Source organism: Mya arenaria, chromosome 10 (assembly GCF_026914265.1).
Source record: "Mya arenaria isolate MELC-2E11 chromosome 10, ASM2691426v1".
In the NCBI taxonomy this organism is placed as follows: domain Eukaryota; kingdom Metazoa; phylum Mollusca; class Bivalvia; order Myida; family Myidae; genus Mya; species Mya arenaria.
Window position 1 is genome coordinate 40,701,385 of NC_069131.1, and position 20,534 is coordinate 40,721,918.

Sequence of the window (20,534 nt, forward strand, 5' to 3'; positions counted from 1 at the left end):
ATTGTTGAGGACGACGCGATGTTCTCCGAATAAATGACTGGTTGATTGTCAATCAGTTTGTTTATACTGGTGAGAAAAGACACCTTGTAGAAGGTGTTTGAATGTACCAAACAATGCGGTATTCATGTCAGTGTCAAACTGCTTTTATTCCATAGTATAGCTAAAGGACTTTACCGGAAACTCGAGATAAACAGTAAAGACATACAATATATTACTTTGCGCACAACCACGTTACAACTACAAAATTCAAACCAATCAGGTCACCTGCATTTAAGTGAATAGATTTTACATTGTTTTGAACAACTACAAAGAACTTTACAAAGAACAAAAAACTTTTCTATCCATTTATCTGAGTGTGACAAAAGTTGTAGATTTTTACTAATTAAATTGTTCTAAATCAAATTATCAATTAATATTTAATTTAAACCGTGGATTTGTTTGTCAATTAAACAGCTGCATGATATTCGATACCTTTGTCGTTTTCAACTGTTGAATATCAGCATAACAATTAAAATAGAGAAAGAGAGACTGTTTTTCGATAAGGCGGCAACGTTGTTAGTTTTATTTAAAGAATCATATCTAGTGCCGTTTTCTGACAGGAGTACAATATATTTTCTACAGAAACTGACAAATCTCAATGAGAAAAAAACTTAACGGAAAAAGGTCTTTTTATAGTAGTTTCAGGTGTAAGCGTCGAAGAACAGTCAGAGGAAAATGTCCAATTATACATAAACCATACTAGATCTCAAACTCACACTTCCCACAACAGTTACCAATAGAGGCACACGTAATATGTATGCCTCATCGGATGTCTAGTGGATGCTTTAACATTCATACAAGCATTAGGTTTATCTACCATTCGATATACTGTGTTGATATAATGTTTGAACCAACAAGATCACACTGGGTACTAGACTAGATTTTATTAAAGCAAACTGTTTGATAATGTACGATGAAGCCATGACTAAATAGTTATTGTTATTGCTAGAATATAAATTACTATTTTCCTCTTTTTCCTAAAAAAGGAATCCGCAAGACGTTTGATGACGATAGGGAAAAAGATGATCTGCTGAACTGTTCACGTTGATTTCTTTTCATATTTAAACAAATGCTCTCTGTTCGATAAGACATTACCTTATTCAACTTCGACCTCTCCAGTATAATAAAGAAACAAAGTTTTTCATGAAATCTTCTTTCATATGATTGGTTAGGAAAAGATCACGGTGAATGGCGTTGGAACTTGGTACTAATATCAGAAAGAAATTCAAGCTACTCTTAAAGGGTATCGTTTTAACGGAAAAAACACCGTTTTACCTGGAATTTATATGACGTATGTACACTTTTGTACATTATCAACTAAAGGCTGTTAAACTCCATACAACTATTGAACAGATAACACAAAAGCATTGCATATAAGTATTGACAGATAAAAGTCATCCTCGTAACAGAAATTAGATTCCAATCTGTTACGCTTAAGAATTGCACCAACATGTAATAAAGTGTTATATAAACTTTATATTACTATTCTGTTTCTCGTTGCATCTTGTGCAAACTATTGAAGATATATTCAGACGTGTTGTTTCCTTGCATGCACATTGCATCTGCTACGATGTGCAATTAAATGGAAATCCAATGTCAAACAAAATGACGCAATCTCTACGGAGGAAAACAACAGCAATCACCGATAAACCATCCTCTTCATATTGACGAGCAAGGTAATAAACTATACAGCAAAGCAGAACAAACAGCGTAAACAGACATCTTACTCACGTCGTAAACACATTAGTGTAAAATGTAAATCAGCATTAAAAAGAAAAGACTGTTGAACAAACATGCATTTAAACCACAGAAGAGATAAATTATGTGCGCATGCAAAACTTTATATCCATTACCTTCGTTTAACCCCAAGTGTCAATGGGCGGACGGATGGACAGACGAAAGGAACGACGGACAACGTACAGACAGACAGACACACAGACTGTATACACAATTCAGATAAAAAACGAATTACATAAAAAGACAAAAAAGAACGCTGATATAATACCCTGATCACAGCCACGATACGGGCTCCGGACAAGGATTTTTCTGCAAAATTGCACGACCGTACGAAAAGCATTGATTCTTTCAAGAATCGCACGGATTTCTCGAACTCGTAAATAACTCGTTGAAATTGTTTCGCCGAGCTCTCGACTCTTTCCTTGACGACCTCGAACAACTTTCCGATTATTTCAGCTCACAGTGGCCCCGGTAAAGCTCGTACAGTCTTCGTAAGATGTCCACGCAGATATTTAACACTGCGAGACCCGTACGAACTTGCTGGTGTACTCATGCCTATTGTACGATGTCGCATGGTCAACGTACGATGTCAGTACGATACTACGGACAACGGACTGGGAATAAGCGATTGTAGAATCGTTGTAAATCGTACGGATATAGTGCGGATAAGTGACCGAGACATTAGGGCGTAGTTCGTTCATTTTGGCTTCTAGATTACATTGCATGGAAACTAAGTCTTAGGAATATCCACCAATCAGCGATAGTGAATCCCACTTGTAGCAACGCGACATTTACACTCACACTTTACACTGGTGGTGTGGCTGTGTTACCTCGGAGCCAAACAATCCTTCTTCTTTTCAACTCAGTATAAGCCATTGCATTTGTAATGTTAAGCTTATAGTAACCGAATGGGAAAACTGAATAAATCTTTAGATGGTACTAATGAATAAAACCGTTTTAAAGTTATGCAAAGTAACAATGTCACATACGAGCACTTGTGCTGAAACAAACTCTGTATATAACGAAAGAACATGCCTATTTTGTAACACTTTTGAAGACGATTATCACTTTTTACTTGAATGTCAATTGTATGCTGAATTACGAGAAATGTATATCAAACCATATTACTTTAAAAGACGGAATATGTTTAAGTTTATTGAGTTGATGACCTCTCAAAAAGCTGATGTTAATAGAAAATTGGCGATGTATGTGTATAAAGCGTTCGAAATACTAAAATCTTTTCATATGTTTTATGAGTAGAAAACATATCGTTTTTTCGCTGTTAACACATCATATCTTACGACCAATGACTTATTTTGTATAACAATGTACGTTTTATAATGTGTATACTCATGGACATATTGTCTTATGTATTATGAAATAAAACATATATTATATATATATATATATATATATTATAAAATCAAAAACAAAAATCAACAAAACATATATAACCAAAATCTATAAAGCTGAAAAATAATACCTTTTTCCATATAGCATGGCAAAGACAATCCATGTAATCCAAACTTATTTCCAAACAGGCGAGGTAAATACAAGTTTATTTTACAACAGATAAAACACTAATAGTCAATTTCAGATGTTAAATGATATCTTGAAGATAAATCAGAATATTATATGTCAAGAGATTACTGATACGAGTCCAATTTCTATACTGAGCTGAAAAATGTCGCATGATAAAGCAATGCATAGAACTGCTTTCTATAAATACGGCATCGCAGAGACAATAGTGGTAGTAAAAACTTGAGACAGTTAACGCTCAGAATTATTATGGAGTTTTCCATGCTTTATCTTGTTGTTAGGTTTTATTTGCAATTAAATGAAAATGTTCTCTGTCTACCAATTAGTTACTAAATATCACAATTTCCATAGAGGAATATGACAAACAGCAATGCTCAGTGGACTTCTAGAGATCATTGTGTAACGCTGTGTGTCATTCAGCGAATCTAGTGTCATTACACTAATATTTGACATGCATAACAAGGTTGGCTTGCATTTACCTTCTCGTCCAGTCTCTGTTGGAATATGATGTTGAAACTACACAGGTTTAAATAATAAGGGTTGTTTGCAATTCTTTTATACTAATTTCATTCCTGCGTACATGTAGATACTTCTCCTTTTTTGTATATATTTACATACGTTACGGCGCAGTGGTGATATAGACCAATGTAATAGTTTGCAAATATAACATGTATAACACGTGTAATATCTATGCAAAATAAGTAACCGGATCACAGAAAATTGTATGCATACGCGCTGACAAAAATGTAAACAAACATGCTTTTGGCACTTGGTTCAAAAGATGTTCTGTCGGTGTCAACAATATCAGCTCCACGATTTTACGAATGGTAAAAAAGTTGGGCGTTATCTTCCGTCTAATCATAGCGCCAGAACATACCTAGTCCTGAAATTGGCGGACAACAAGGTTCCTGTGAACCAGATTATGAAAAAAATCGGCACATAAGAACATTCCATATATACATAAATTAAAAATCAACAAAAGGAAATATCCAACGTCCTGTACTTCAGTGAAAGTACTCCGTTAACTTCCATGCAAAATGCTCAGTATAGGCAGTACGTCAGCGATGCTCAAGTTCACACAGTCACTGATCTCACACCAACTCTCACTGTTTTTGGTAGATTTTACAACATATTTGGTGCTTCAATTCACGGAAGTTATATCCATGTACACATCCATCAAAACGACAAAAGTCCATGTGGTAATCCACCAGCTAGAATGCTAATTCGCATATTTAAAGCGACAATGACAATGACTCACGCCTTTTCATACTTCATCCGCTAAATTCTATGTTTACACTCGCGTGTTTACTGATAACGTAACGCAGTTATGTTACTGCTTTTATTATCGAATTGATTGATTTAAATGCATTACAATATTAAGTATTGCTGTTTTTTAATTAAAACTTTTGAAAATCGATTTATACTTGAAACATGATCTATGGTTTTACTGTAAATAAAATGCTTTCATGTTGGACTATTTTTTGCGGATGAAGCAGCCTTATAATACCCAATGCAAATGCATCGCTCTGGGACACGGGTTTTGAAGAAACCTTGACCCAGATTTCGACTGTAAATGAGTTTCCTCATATTAAATGGAATCTCGAATTCGTGTTTATTTTGTGTGATCAAGTTTAAAAGTGTTTGACCTCCTGTATGTGTACACGGTTTTAAACATGATTAGATTATATGCGTGAATAATTTGAACCTTTACTGAGGCAAGCTTTGCCAGGTTTGTGTGTGTTGTCGTTCATTCGAGGACTCCCATCCGCCAATATTCAACACTCAAAAATGGAAATCTTATTTTAGCACATTGTCGAGCTATGAAAAGAGAATTGCTGGTGAAAAAGGTTGGAATTATGAAACACATATTCTATAGGTGTTGACATATATTGTTATGTATTTAAATACATTTGTAAATATATATATATATAGCCTGTACAATTGTAGATATTTCCAGTTCCAAGCTCGATATCTAGACGAAAGTGAATATGGACGCTGGATTAATTCATTCGCAGGACTGGTGATGTGTTTATTTTGTCGTTGAGTACTTAAAAGTTGGCATTTGTTTGCTTAAGTCTTTTTTGTCTTGATGCTGTCTCCTATCTGGCTTGTTTGTTGAGATTTGCTCTTCTTGGCAAATGTAAAGATAAGTATAACGAAAATGTTTCGTAAAACCGATTTACCGCCAATCTCCAGAAAAGTCCTTATTTTAATAACCGTTTTAGATGGTAACTCTTAAATAAATTGAGAGGCATTTGGAGAGTAGCAATTACGGACCGTACACTGAAGAATGATTTAATATGCAATCTGTGTTTGGTGTTTTGTGTGTGTCGCATTACATGTTAATCTTCACATTCAAATTTAGATTCACGGCTGAACTTTTGATTATATTGGTATAACTTTAGCTCTCTACGCTTATTACCAGTGATTCGTTATCGAATATATTATTATTGCATCCCTCACTGACATGGGTGCTGAGTGACATTTGGTGATTCCCACGCAAAGTAATGTGAACATATCAAGCAGAAAAAACAGCCGTCACAGTCACGTGACAAATGCAGCCGATTTGGTATTGGCGGACGGGTAGCCATTATTAGAGCACAACAGATATTTGTGAACATTTATGCCCCCTAATGGCATCCAATAAGTCATTAGCATTACACTTCTGTAGGGTAATTTAAGGTCATGTTCACCACCAAAATTGACGACTGTATGCCCAAGCGTTGTCTTATTATTAAGTTAATATTGATCAGGCAAGGTTTTATTGTTCAAGTTGACTGTGGTCCTTACTTTTGACCTGCTAGCTTGGATAGGAGTCATCTAGTGGTCATGACCAACGTCCCTTCCAAGTTTAAGGACCGTAGTGCAAATATAGTGTAGTTATAAATGTTACAATATTAATTTCGGTTCAAGGCCTTCTGACCTCAAAATCAATTGTGGCCACCTTTTGGATATGACCAACCTACCTACCTAGTTTGAGAATCTAAGGCCCAATCCTACCCTAGATATCAATTATTTACTGACCGACAAACAAACAGCGTTATGTGCGAAGCAATATACCCTCGCATTTTCGAGTATATGTGACTGAATTACAATGCCTGATTTATTGCATTGAATTAAATTGATCTGCACCAAAATTCAGGACAGATCTGTACATGATAGCTTTTGGTTTGCTCTTTGACATGATTTTTTGATAACTATTCATAAATGATGGGACAAGTATAAGGTTGAATAGACCTAATGTAGTTTTTTTGTACGGTATAAATATAAATTTAGTGTAAGGACTATTCACATCAGTTTGCTGATTACTTGTCTAATCAATTACTGAAACTTCAACTAAATATTTAGGGAAGTTGAAATTAAACGTGGTTTAACTTTAATACAAGATAAGAGCTAAAGACAAAGATGAGCACGGCGGAGCGAACGTCAAATCCTCTTCACTTATTCAAAGGTACCCTATTGGACAAATACTAATGCCAGATTGACAGTTATGGGTTTTGTTTTACATACATCAGATTATATCAGGTAACATGACTACCAAGTCATATTAGCTATATCCAAAGCTGTGCTAATTTTATTTTTGGCGGGAGAACGAAGAGAGAGAGAGAGAGAGAGAGAGAGAAAGAGCGAAAGAGAGAGAGAAACAATTTTATAACAAAGTATTTTTCATACTTATAATGCACAGTTTTTCGACATACATATTCATGTAAAATAACACTACATTGATAACATAAAACGGATATTTGAAAGTTCACTCAACGCAGGATTATTTTCTTATCATATCACTCAAATGTAAATCAATATAAACTCTTAAACTCTCCACGGAATATAGCATCATGAATGACACCAGTACCACATGAGCAAGAGAAAATTCCAGTCAACTGAGTACATCGTAAAGGTTCAAACAAACAATATACTAGAGACAAGAGAATATTGGCGTACACAAGCCTCATTCAAACAATGCTCTAGCGTATTGCATACAGCAAGGGATTAATTTCAAATGAATTATGAAACGATATAATTGCAAACCATATCGCGCTGCATGCAAAAGCTTTTGCTGGTGGGTTGTAAAGAATATTGTCGAATTATCGATGGCTTGGGTACATTGCATGTAGATAAAGATTTAATAAATAATATCACGGAAAGAATTGCCGTCATAAGAATTGCATAAATGACAAAATATTTTGATCCTTGTGGAGTTATATTGTCTTGAACAGTTAAATGTCCTTTTGATGATGATAGTGCGCTACACTGTACGAATCGCCGACAATAATTTTATCCTTTTTAGACTGCGGCCTAAATGTCTTCAAGTTGACACCATCCTCCATGAGGCTTCTATGTTTAAGATTGCATTTTGAACAGGTGTTTCGTTATTGATTTGGCTTATGGGCTTGTCCCAATCTTCTACGTAGTGAACTCCCTTGAAGAGCAGTGAGATCTCTTCCACCACGTTCGAAAATAGGATGGATTACATTTTGTTAATTTTGCTTATATACTTCTTTTACATGTATGTTTAATAACGTTCAAATAAATATCATTGTTTTCAAAGTAATACTTTTAGAATGACGTCACATGTTTTTTATTATCAACACATGACATGCGTGGTGGCAGTAGTAACTATACGGGGGAAGGAAAGTAACCGCTTTGAGTAAGTTGTTCTAGTTCGAGTAGTCTTCATTGTATCATACCATTACAGTATTTTCGAAATATTCTCAATTTCCTGTGACGTTTAAGGAAATTTAAATTATATGTATAATGATATAAAAATCAAATAAAACTTTCAATGAATTAATTGTTTATTTTGGGACGTGATCTTTGAGGTCGATTTTCTCGTAATAAAAGTCCGGTGGAGAAAAAAGCATTTATTTCAGTCTGCAGAAAGTGAAATTAAATTCAAAATACAATTACATGCAAAATTTGATACGCATTTCTGTAAACAGACCCTTTCGTTTAAAAAACATTGTGTGCAAATGTTTATTATCTGAACGTGTAAGCTTTCATTTGACTGACGTGACCCGTGTATTAGCTTTTAAAGCAAACAAAACTATAAATGAAATTGAGTAGTAGATGGGACTTCTGAACTCTTCCCGCGGCACGTGTATACTTGACCAAGTGATTTAGCATTTGATTTGACGTAAACCTTCTTGAACTTGTATCAGGCGTAGTTGACCACATAATCAAGCGAAGTGTTGACCAAGCGATTGGTTGACGGACAATAGCTCACCATGACTGGCATGTGCACTTATTACTGATGTGAGGTAGAGATGAATGTTACGTTGATAATAAAAGTTTTTACGGACAAAAGATCATTGTATGTCCAAAACATGTTTCTATATATGTATGTAATCAAATAAAGGCTTAAAAAAATCTTAACCTGTTTAGAGCCTGTTCGACAAAAGCAATTCATATAAGAAGTATCAGAGTAAGAAGTCCTGGTGACGTGATCTGTTATAAAATCTAATTTTAAACGGACACTAAAACTTGTAATAGCGTGTAAACAATAATTTTATAGTCACGATTATCATATCCGATGATAATGTTTGTCCGATGCATTGTAAGAAACAGTCAATATATATACTTGGTCATACTTCTTATCGGCTTGTATGTTAATTTTCGCTTGCGCGTATTTGCAATTAAATGGAAATCCTATGTCAAGCAATTAGTTACTAAGAGCTCATATTATATATTTATAATCACAGGGCTTTGAAACATTTTTAACCAGGTCATCTTTGATATCACGTTACGTGTCAAACACTTGGCATTATTCTGCAAAAACTACAATCCACTTTTCATTCATATTGTGTTATGGTATATGATAAAAAGAAACAAAAATGTTTGTTACAGTGTCAGATTGCAATAGATTTCAACTCGTGATCACCAAAGGTAAATATTTCAATCGTGTCTTAACACTCGTAGAATATATATTTTGGACCTTATCCTATGAATATATTCCGATCTTACACGGAAACAAAAAATTATCATATTTATAAGTTTAACTAAATAAAAACAAGCATACATTTACATAAGAGGAGGAAGAGGAAGTGAAAAACACTACACCATATTTTGCGATGTGCATCTGGTCGGGATCAAGCACGTGAACGGACCTTTGCCCCAGATGTTCAGTCGGCTAAATTATTGATCAGTTCACTCATTTATGTCAGCATAAAGCAGCACAGAAGCTAATATCTTGAAACAAACTGATATATCTAGAGCTACGTTTTTCAGCAACAATAAGCATTGAATGGTGTATGTTTAAGGTTAAATAAGAGTATACCAACACTGAACTTATTCAGTTGTATATAGACATGTGTTTTGTTTCGATGTTTAAAGTTTAATAAGATTAAACCAACATTGAAACAATATTCGGATTCGAGCTTCGATCTCAACCGATATGGTTTTCTTTGCCACGTATATCCCAAACCTTGTCACCTACTAACCCCGTAACTTCATATTCTCAATAATCAAGTTCAATTGGCTAATATTTGATACCGTAGTACGATATATCAACCAATTATATTTTTTTAATTAAAATGCAACTCAATACTTGAAATGTGTGCAAATTCCTGAGGTCTTATCTCGTTACCTTATTGTAATATTATGAATAATTAATCTGCTGATAGAGAAAGGATATATAATATCGCAATGAAATAATTATTATTTTGAGCCGGTACCATCGGCCAGCAATTAAATATCAAAATTGGTCTGACACTACACTCTAACATAACACTCATTGTAAACACCACTTTTAAGTGTGATTTGTTTTATAGACTATAGACGCCACACTGTTTTATGGATGGTTCTTAACGATTCGTTCAAGTAACATTGCTGGTTATTGCTTATACTTGATCAGTTTTTTCATGCAAATTTATTCAAAATTTCACAACAAAAAACATTTCGATGCTTTAGATAGTTTATTCCATTTTATCTTACTGTTTAACTGTATTCGTAAATTATTATTTTGATCATGTTTCAGAAGAACCCTCCAATTCTCATAGTGCACTTTTCATATCAATATGGTAGATAAAATATACACACTTTGCATCGTGTTAGCATACGATCTACGATACGCCAATGCTGTTAAGGGAAGGCCCTCCATATTACGTTAGTGGCCTGTTTGTTCCTTGACCAACGTTGGTTATAATATGTCTGTCACCATCAAAATGTATTTGTGTAATAGCTTGTAAACACAGTTTAGTTTTCTACGCCCCGTTACAACTATCATGTAGACGATATGTAACGAAATTCTATTACAAATCATAATAATAAAAAAATAAAGTTGGTAGGAAAAATATCTTAAAATAAAAACTTACTTCAAACAAGTAGGTGATGGATTAGTCAATTAGCATTATTATTTTAAAAATACAGAACACCAATTTAAATGGCATGTTCTAACATACAAACATCGATAAAACATGTATATCAAACTATAAATAAAACAATAGAAACTACAGACACAAGCCCATTTAAACAACACCTGACCGATCAAACACAAAGCATACTTATACTGGTGATAAATTTGACAGTATTTCTTCAATAAAATATTATTAAACAATACATTAAAACGTCATACATACCATAACAAGTTATCCAAGATCGCACAAATGTTAATGCTTTATTAGGATTTTAACCTTCCATTAAATTCTTAAATAGATCAAGATTTCCAGTGTGAACTGTTAACATTTGAATCGCATGCACGCAGAACGATAAAACTGTGTATTGATTTTAAGGAAACAACTAAGCTTTGCCCCTGACTGTCACGTAAATTATCCATTCAACTCCTCAAATCGCCATTGACGTTTATTTCAGTTAATGTTACCCTTAAACTTCTATTCTCAAAGTATGTCTATACGTTTTGCCTTGTGTGAACTACTCGTCTTAAGCCCATGATGTCAATTTTCAATTCGTTTGCAGGGGAAGCCTGCTAACATCTGAGAGATGTAGAAAGCATCGATGGTTTTGTTATTTTCACTAGTCACATGAATTGAGATACAGCCTCAACCGCAAAGTGGTCTGGAATGGTTTTATGAACCATCTCGAAATTTTAAAACATTTACTTTTAGCTAGTTGGATTATTGGTCATATTTCTAAGATGAATTTAAAGTATATAAACAACTTTGGTGTACCAGAAAATATGAAATTAAGAAATATGAGAAAATGATGTACATATTAGTTCAGTATGAACACATTTGAAAAAAGTAGAGGGGATTGAATATATTTGCTCAGTACATCCAAACAACGTTTGTTGCTATTTTTATAATGAATAAATTATCAGAACACTACTACCGTAAAGGAAATATATTGTGATTATATGATTAGTTGGCGGAGCATACTTTGTTATTTATTTTCATTTAAATGTGTTTTCAATAAAGGAATAAAAAAGAAATGTAACAGTTTTCTAAGAGGGTTAATTATGTTGGTTCCTGAGAAAAACATGCTTTAGACAGATATGCAATAGGATAAAACAGATTAGTTAATTTGCTCATTTATTATTGTAGCACACATATTCTGTTTTGAACAAATATGGGATAAGGACGTATTTGCCAAACACAGCCTCCTGAGAATCAAGGTCCGTGTAAAAGAGAATTTGGGGAGTGTTTGCAGTATTAATTGCATTTATTTATTTACTGGATTGTTACAACATGATTTATTCACAGCTTGAAATACTTTGCAATATCATACATTCTTTATTACGTTTTGTTATCGTTATTTCTGATGTGACAAAAGAGTCCAAAATTAAGCGCCGGGCGCACAACGTTATAATTTTGGACACATCAAAAGTTTTATTTCTGGCAAGACCAACACCTTGGCACGGGGGTGTATATAACATATAAATGACTAGAAATATAGTTATTTTCAAGGATGAGATATCTCTCTGAACAGTGTCACAATAGAAACCCATGTCACATATTTTTTCTACCATAGCATATTTCAATAACTAAACTTGACAGTAAGCGTTAATATTACAAGGACATTCACGCGTAGTTAAAGATATTTCATCGCAAACCGGTAATTCAGATATCAAGTATAATAACGGTGCGATAAAGTGCCAGCTATGTTCAACTAAAAGGACTAATTTTGTCAGCAACCAGCATATACAAAAAATTAGGAACTAGCATTTAAGTAGTTATCAAATGTTTGACATTATTGTTGTCATTATAAGTTCAGCAGATAGCTTTTTTTATCCCGATTGAATGTAAAGCAAAATTGTTTGAAATCATTACTCCAACTGTTGACGTCAAGTATCCAATACATTATTGATATACGAATTTATTTGATGTAATAAATACAATAATATGTATTAAATTGTGACCCGGCAAGTACGAACGTAAGTTGAATACTGAACAATGCAATTTATCCTGTATACTTGAAAAACTCGTTTATTGAGTCGCCTTCGAAGCATAGCCGACACACTTTGATTGTATTGTCTGGCATTGTCGTCCGTGCAGTCATCGACGGAAACGGCGTCACACTTTCGTTTCAAGTCAATAACTTGTTGTGAATCATTCAAACATGATTTTGATCAATGACATTTTTGTTCATAATAGCTTATGTGACTCCAATGAATTCTTACAAGTATTAGTGTAGTTAATTTAACCATTATCCATTTAAACGCTACTTTTCGGCTTGTGGGCTCGTCCCTGTAGGTTTCATTGTTTTATTAAAATATTAACATAAGGAGTTGATATTTGATTTTTAAAATTTTAGGATATTAACTAAAATAACCTTCAATGGACTGAAGATATTGATGACTAATGTCTAAAGTTGTTTAATTAATACTAAGGGCCTTGTTTAACAATATACTTACTGAACGTACTGAAGTCGAATTATAAATACGCAATGTTTCCTGGCAACCTGATTAGTTTGGTATTTTTACAGTCTCATTTGATTACACAATTTGCTGTAGGGAAATATTTGATTTTCTTACATTTTTCGTAAAACTGGTTCATTTGAGTTTGGGGGTTTATGTATTCAAATGTTTAAATGTACCTAAGTTTTTGTTACACAAGAGTTTAGAAGCTTTCCAGTTCACATTTGTTTTGAGGCGATCTCGTAAATAAATAAAGTCCACAGCTGAATTCCGAAAAAAAAAAAGTCCGCCCGGTTAGCTCAATCGGTAGAGCGTTGGACTCTGAATCGGACAACCCGGGTTCGATTCCCGGGCGGGCCAGGTCACTTCTGTTGTGATTGGTTATGAAATCCTTTCTACGACCATTCGCACTGTACCACTGCCCATGGCATGTACAGAAGTTGTCAGTTCCTTGCAGAGGTGAAAGCACCTAGTACTGGTTCTGCCCAGGATAGGTGTGCGGTGGTCGAACTGTCACTCTGGGACCCTTCAATGTGCTCACGCCGGGACCCGGAGTATAAACTACTAACACCACCACCATTCCGATTAAAACAATCACGTTTTATTACAGTATCTTAAGTAGTTTAATGACAATCCAGGGAAATATTGCATTTTTGAATGAATTAATGATTACTGTTGTATAGGGAAATGGGGGGGGGGGGGGTGACAAAAACTAAAACATCTTTCATTAACAAACAAGAATAGCGCTGGAAGCGATGGATGTTCTACATACGCCCGTCGTCTACGAAACGGCAGAATTTCTAATACAACGTACTGGTAGAAGGTAAATTGTAGCAGCATTATTTTACACTGTTGGAAGGATTCATAACATGGACAGATATGGACAGGTTTGAGAAATAAATTTAAAGGTAATTTACTAGAAATGAAAAAAGAAGCAATTGAAATCAACAACTATTGAAAATATTGCGCGGACAAACTCCTGCCAAAAATGTCAGAAAAAATATGGTTCTGGATAGATTTGAACCGCTACCTTGAAACCCTCAAAATATTTGTAGTCCTGTGCTTAACAACATAAGCTAAAGCATTTAAATTAAAGAGTTTCCAGTGGAGATTTTCATTGGGAGTGTGCTACCTTAAAATGCATGATAGAATTATGGTGCTTGTGCACTGCACAATCTCTCATTGCAATCTATCTTAATTCAAAGTTTTATTTCAATCCCATCAGGAGTTTTGAAGTTATGGCCCGGACAAGCACCAATTATGAACAAATGGTTAAGGGGAGATAATTTAATAAATATGCATTATAGGATTATGGTTCTTGTGAAATGCACTTCCTCTCAATGCCATCTATTTATATACAATTTTTATTTTTATTTTAATTGCATCAATAGTTTTGAAGTTATTCTCCGGACAAGAGTGTGACGGAAGGAAGGACGGACAAAGCGGCAACTATGTGCTCTGCCTTTGGAGAGCATAAAAAAGTTTATTGCAACAGCAAAATATTACGGATGATAGTCCATATTGAATTTCCATGGGGAAATGTACGTCCATTATACAGTTAATAGCTTGTCGAGTACAGACATTAGTTATGCAAACAGGTTTTCTTATTTCAATGAAAAGGAATGTGTATACTGACAAAATAGATAGAAAACAATACTCTTTACAATCTATATGTTTTGAAAATGACCATTTTGTTAATACTTGCACTTTGCTTGTTGTTCCACCAAACTGACACATATGAATGGAAGTTCGTTATACATTGACCAAATAGAATTACTGCACTGTGCAGTGTTTATCCTGTTATTGCGTCCATTTAACGGTTCGACATTGCTGTACAATCTGCTTTAATATAGTTCGGATTGAAGTACACCAGGTAGTCACTAATATCTTATTGTCAAGGAACTATATCTCCAGAGCAAGAAATCAATAGCTTCACATAGATAACGAAGGTATAGTTGATTATATCCGGATGTACCAAACAAACCTATTTATAAAAGTAGAAAGTTCAATGCAAAATATATTTTATGGTTTATGTGTCAAAAGAGCTCAAAAATACTTCTGAGTTATATTGTTTTTATCATAATGAATATGTCAACAGGCCGAGTTGGTATATATCATGCGATTGCCTTAAACGACAATTATTTTTTTATGTTACATCATTTCACTTGAATACTTTCATTAAAAATCACTAGAACATATTACAATAAAAATCACAATCCTTTTCCGTTAACACCTAATCAATTTACGAGATTTTTAATATCTTTAGACAAAATAAAAAACCGTAACTTATTTTTCTTTTTAACACAAATACAATCCATTATAGAGTTAAGTGTTAGACAAATCTTAGATTGTGGTCCTTTTCAAGTGCATGCACATATGATTGTGCTGAACTAATCGGATGGGTTCCAGACAGTAAACAAAATAAGTTAATATATTACGAATAGTTCCAATACAATGCTGTCCTAAAATACTCATGCATTAATTAATTATTATTTAATATGAATGGAAGAATGTCTAATGTATCCGAATCGGCTGAATGATTTGAAATATCAACGTTTCCTTTAGGAATTGCACTTGAACCGATGACCTTTCTTATGCAACCATATCGAATATGCAACATAACATTTACAATGTCTCGTCACATTTAAATATGAACATGCTAACCTGTTTAATTATTTAAGTTGATCTGGTGTCAAGGCTTTTTAAAACCACCACACTCTTATTGGTAACGTTTAATGTACATGGGGTTGCATTAAAAGTTTAAGGCATTCTTAGGGATGGTCAATCTTTCCATTTGTAATATACATGCTGATTACGTTTTGGAGGCCTTAACCTCACATTTTTAACATTTCTAACCCATTATATGAAATACATTATATTAACCGGCCACCAAGTCTAAGGTGATTGGACAATAATTTAATAAAAAATAAACTCGTTTTTCAATTTATTTCAATAAACATCGAAAGGCATGATAAGGGGCACGCCACGTACCCAACTTTGTTTCGCTTTAGAAGCCTAGGACTCAATGATCGATACAGCACCTCAAGAGACAACAAATTCAGGTTTCCGTTGTATATGCAATTCTCTATTTAAAGGTAGGCAATTTTCAAGTATATGCAATGCAAGGTGGCGCTGTATTATTTTGGTGAAATATGGAAACAAATGTGCAAAAATATAACAACACATATTACAAACACTGGCCTTGAAATATTTCAAAATAGGACGTTTCACGTCCCATATCAGTTGTAATAAGCAAACAAACAAAAAACACAAAATGCAAACTTTAATAGCTTTATATTTATGATGTTTTCTTCCATTTGCTGTACATATTAATAATCATTAAACCATTATATTCGAAATGATACCAAAGTTGTTAACCCATAGATAATAAAACAGACCAGGTTATCTGTGCGTCCGCTAGCTAAAGCAAAAGGGTAATGCTGGTATAATACCACACACAAAATGTTCCTCACAAAAAGAACTTCCAAAGAGCTATTGTTCAATAGATTAATGCTGATTTTTTGAGTATATTCATTCCACTTCTTGAAGAGATGAGTCAATTTGCTGTAAAGCAAGAATACCTCAGCTGTAGATTGGTGAAATCGATAATATATATAATGGTATTAACTAGGCCGACTGTTCAGAACTTTAACAAGTTAAAAACTTTGTGAACGATTTTATTGTTAACTTTCAAATATTTTCTCAGCAGTATTACTAATAAGATTTGAGACAACTGTTGCAAATCTGTTTGATGTATATATAAAAATATGAAATAGTTCACATTTGAATGGTAAATTAACAATAATGTTATTAATCACGTCGTTTACTTTAACAGTGTTGTGACTATTCGCTTCATTGTGTTTTTGTTTTAAATAATACAATAATTGTCTGAGCTTATATATATGTCAGATAATACACTTACGTATATAATTTTGAAGTAAAATATGCAAACATCATACCTTCGTGTCCCTTCTAACACAAAAACAATCCATTTTAGAGCTAAACCAAAATGTGAACCTATTCCGTTGCATACAAATGCTATAATGATGCAGTACTAGGGACAGTTGCAGGCAGTAAACAAAATGAAGAATTATATTACGAATGTGTTCAATACAATTACGTTAAAACCAATTGCAGTGCATGAATTAATTGGTCTTTATCATTAAACAGGTCTAAGTTTAATGTATCGGCGAATGATACTAAATACCAATAATTCCTTGCGGAATTGCAGTTGACCTTTATTATGCAACGTCGTCATATATGTCACTGCTAAATGCCACTTAAGGTGCCTTGTTATTATGACTTATTATTCAAAGGTAATTTAAGTTGCATAATTAGATTGAGCTAGTATCGATATCAATAATACAATAACAGAACCTAAGCGGCCTAAAATTAAATCTTGATCCTGTTTAAAGACGAGCAATGATTCAGGTAAAAAATGAGCTTGACGAGAAAACACCGGCCATATAAGCATTCACCGAAAAAAAACCAGGCGAAACAGGCACTCATTGAAAGAATACCATCCAAATATGCTGACAGCGAGAGACAGGCAGGTCAAACATGCAAACAGTGGCAAAAATATGGAAAAAAACACTCAAAAAGAGATACACATGCCAAATATCTACTCAATGACAAAAAAACAGGGTAAACATGAACTCAATGAGTAAAATACAGGCCAAATAGGCACTCAACGAGAGGAACACAGGAAACGAACAGGTTAAACATGCACTCAAAGAGAAAACCCGCCAGATTAAACAGGCACTGAACGACAGAAAAACGGCATTTCAAGACAACAAACACATACGAAATATTTAAGTATTATTGCCAATAATGGTTGGGGTACCGCCAAGTACGTCCAGTAAAAAGAAACACCGGGTGGTTCAAAAATTTGCGAACGTGCTTTTATTTACCTTGTTGATATTAGAGATTCCGCACTACAACGTAAAAAAAAACTCAGTAATTATTCCCTAAAATGTTACCAGTTTCCTAGCGCGCTTTATTCAACATAGTTGATGTTGCCTATTGCATTTGTCGTTTACTTCATTGAGTGTTTCTAGTATTAGAAATACATAAGAAATGTAGCATATTATTGAACGTGATCAAACTTGCCACTGTTTTGTAATTTATTGTTGTCTATAGTGATATACTATCAAATTCAGACATGTTATTTGTTTGCATGTCAATTGTTTTATTTGCAATCAAATAAAAAGCCTATGTCAAGCAATTAGTTACTAAAAAGGTGTGATTTTAACGGAATTAGCATCTTTTAACCAGAAATTGGTATGTCGTATGTGCCTCTTTGTGGGGATGAGGCATTTAAACCCATTCATATTTGTTTTTCATTTTTGAACCGGTTCCATAAACGCAATCCATATAACTAATGACAGAAGTCAGAAGTCGTTGTTAACGAAATTGGATTCCAACCTGTTAAACTCATCATAGCACCGACACTTCAACAAAAGGATAATTATATTACTATTAGGTTTCTCGCTTTACATTGTTACTGCAGGATTATCATGTCTGCGATACATTGTACGAGAAGGTTAATAAATAAAACTTATGCTCAGACGTGCTGTTTCTTTGCATGTACATTGTATCTGCAATGATGCGCAATTAAATGGAAATCCTAATTGTGAGAAGCCAAAATATCCATGGAGCATGAACAACTGCAATCACCGATAAAACAGCCTCTACATATCGATAAGCAAAATAACAAACTGGATATATCTTTCAACGTGTTATATTGTATGAATTGAACTATTTTTATTATGAGGGAAGATAATATACGCTTTTCAAGAATAGGAAAACCATTAAAAATATTTCGGTTTAAATGTTACTTGGTAAGTGTATGTTGTACTGACTGTTTGAACAAACGAGTTATTTGTCGAAATTAAAGGCCTGTGAAAAATACGCATTTAAATCCAGCGTGTTCATAAAGTAGTTCTCTGAAACGTAAAGCAAATTGAATGCAAGTGCATCATGTTCCTATTCAAAGTGAACAATTCTATATTTACTTTAAGCATCGATTTCGTTTTTTTAAAAATAACTGATATGCATTACTGTGAACAAAGACATTTGTATCACTCCAAGTGTTTGTTCATTGTAAGAGCCCGTAAGGCCTTGCCGGTGCTCGCATGAGTAATGTAGGGTGTCAAACGGTCAACGAACGATGTCCGTATGATTCTTAGGACACTGAGTATGTTGTACGTCCGCACGGAACCTGCAGGGCGTAACCTTTGTCGTAGGGCCATCTGTGAGGATTCAGTGTTATATAAACCGAGTTCCGCATGATTTGCCCGCCGTGCGGAAAATTTACGACTGCATCATCCAAAAGATCCTATAGGCGAAAGATTTAAAGCTACGATAATAGGTAGACCGTGCGAATTAAAAATGTTGGTAGGTATCGTACGACTTCTAAAATATTTTGCTTGAAAAAGTTCTTACATGCCACCATTGATTGTGAATCCCCCTTTTAGAAACACAATGTCCGTGTTTTCATGATGTTTTTTTTTCACACAGGTTCCGTGGTAAGGTTTAGCCAAAAAGCAGCATTAATTTCACGACTGAGTCATTGTTATACTGAATTCTTTATAAGCTATCTCATTTCTTATGTCGAACTTATACTACTCGTCAATACATTTTGAAATTGTACTGGTAGATCAAACCGGTTTAAGTATAAATTAAAATGTCACAAACGAACGCCTAAACATATTTCATATATAATCATAATTATTCATTTAACTTAAATATTACCTGTTTCCGTAAAGCATGGCAAAGACAATCCATGTGATCCAATTTATTTCCGAATAAGCCTGGTTCCGTAGATGTATGTTTACAACATTTAACAAAAATACTCTCGTCCGAATAGAAAAGATTTAAATTGATACCTAGATGAAGCACTCTGAATATATATATAGAAATATAGAGATAACTGTTCTGAGTTATGTTTCTATATTGAGCTGAAAATTGTCGCATAGGGAAGCATTGCAAACAACTGCGTTCTATTCATACGGCAACTCTGACACAATACTAGTAATACAAACTAGAAACAGTTAACGCTCAGAAATATTATTCAGATGGTTCCATGCTTTATCTTGTTGCAAGCTTTATTTGCAATTAAATGGAAATATTATCTGTCAACCAATTAGTTACTAAACGCCACAACAATCTATAGAGGAACAGTAATGATAAGTGGGCTTCGAGCGATTGTTGTGTAACGTTGTGTGACATTCAGCAGATATATTGACATTTACAATTTGTCCCCTAATTGACATGCATAACATTTTGGAAATGTTTACCATCATTTATCGACTCGTCAAAGCTCCGTTGTGTTTTAAAATTGAAACTACACAGGTTTAAACTAACAGGGTGGTTCGCATGTCTTTTATATCGAATTTGTTTTTGCATTTTA

The 20,534-nt window shown here is 34.0% G+C and overlaps 1 protein-coding gene across 2 annotated transcripts in view; it reads right to left on the reverse strand.

Moving 5' to 3' along the window:
- The window catches only part of LOC128206642 (neo-calmodulin-like), a 44,742-nt gene extending 24,791 nt beyond the window's left edge, over positions 1 to 19,951 (reverse strand). Inside the window, exon 1 of one of the 2 annotated variants that reach the window (XM_052909231.1) lies at positions 19,877 to 19,951. In XM_052909231.1, the coding sequence (XP_052765191.1) occupies positions 19,877 to 19,909 (33 nt within the window). In that variant the 5' untranslated portion in view covers positions 19,910 to 19,951. Of the gene's footprint in view, positions 1 to 10,889; positions 10,979 to 19,876 lie in introns of those variants that run through there. The other variant, XM_052909232.1, reaches the window with a different exon arrangement.
- Positions 19,952 to 20,534: the final 583 nt, after the last annotated feature.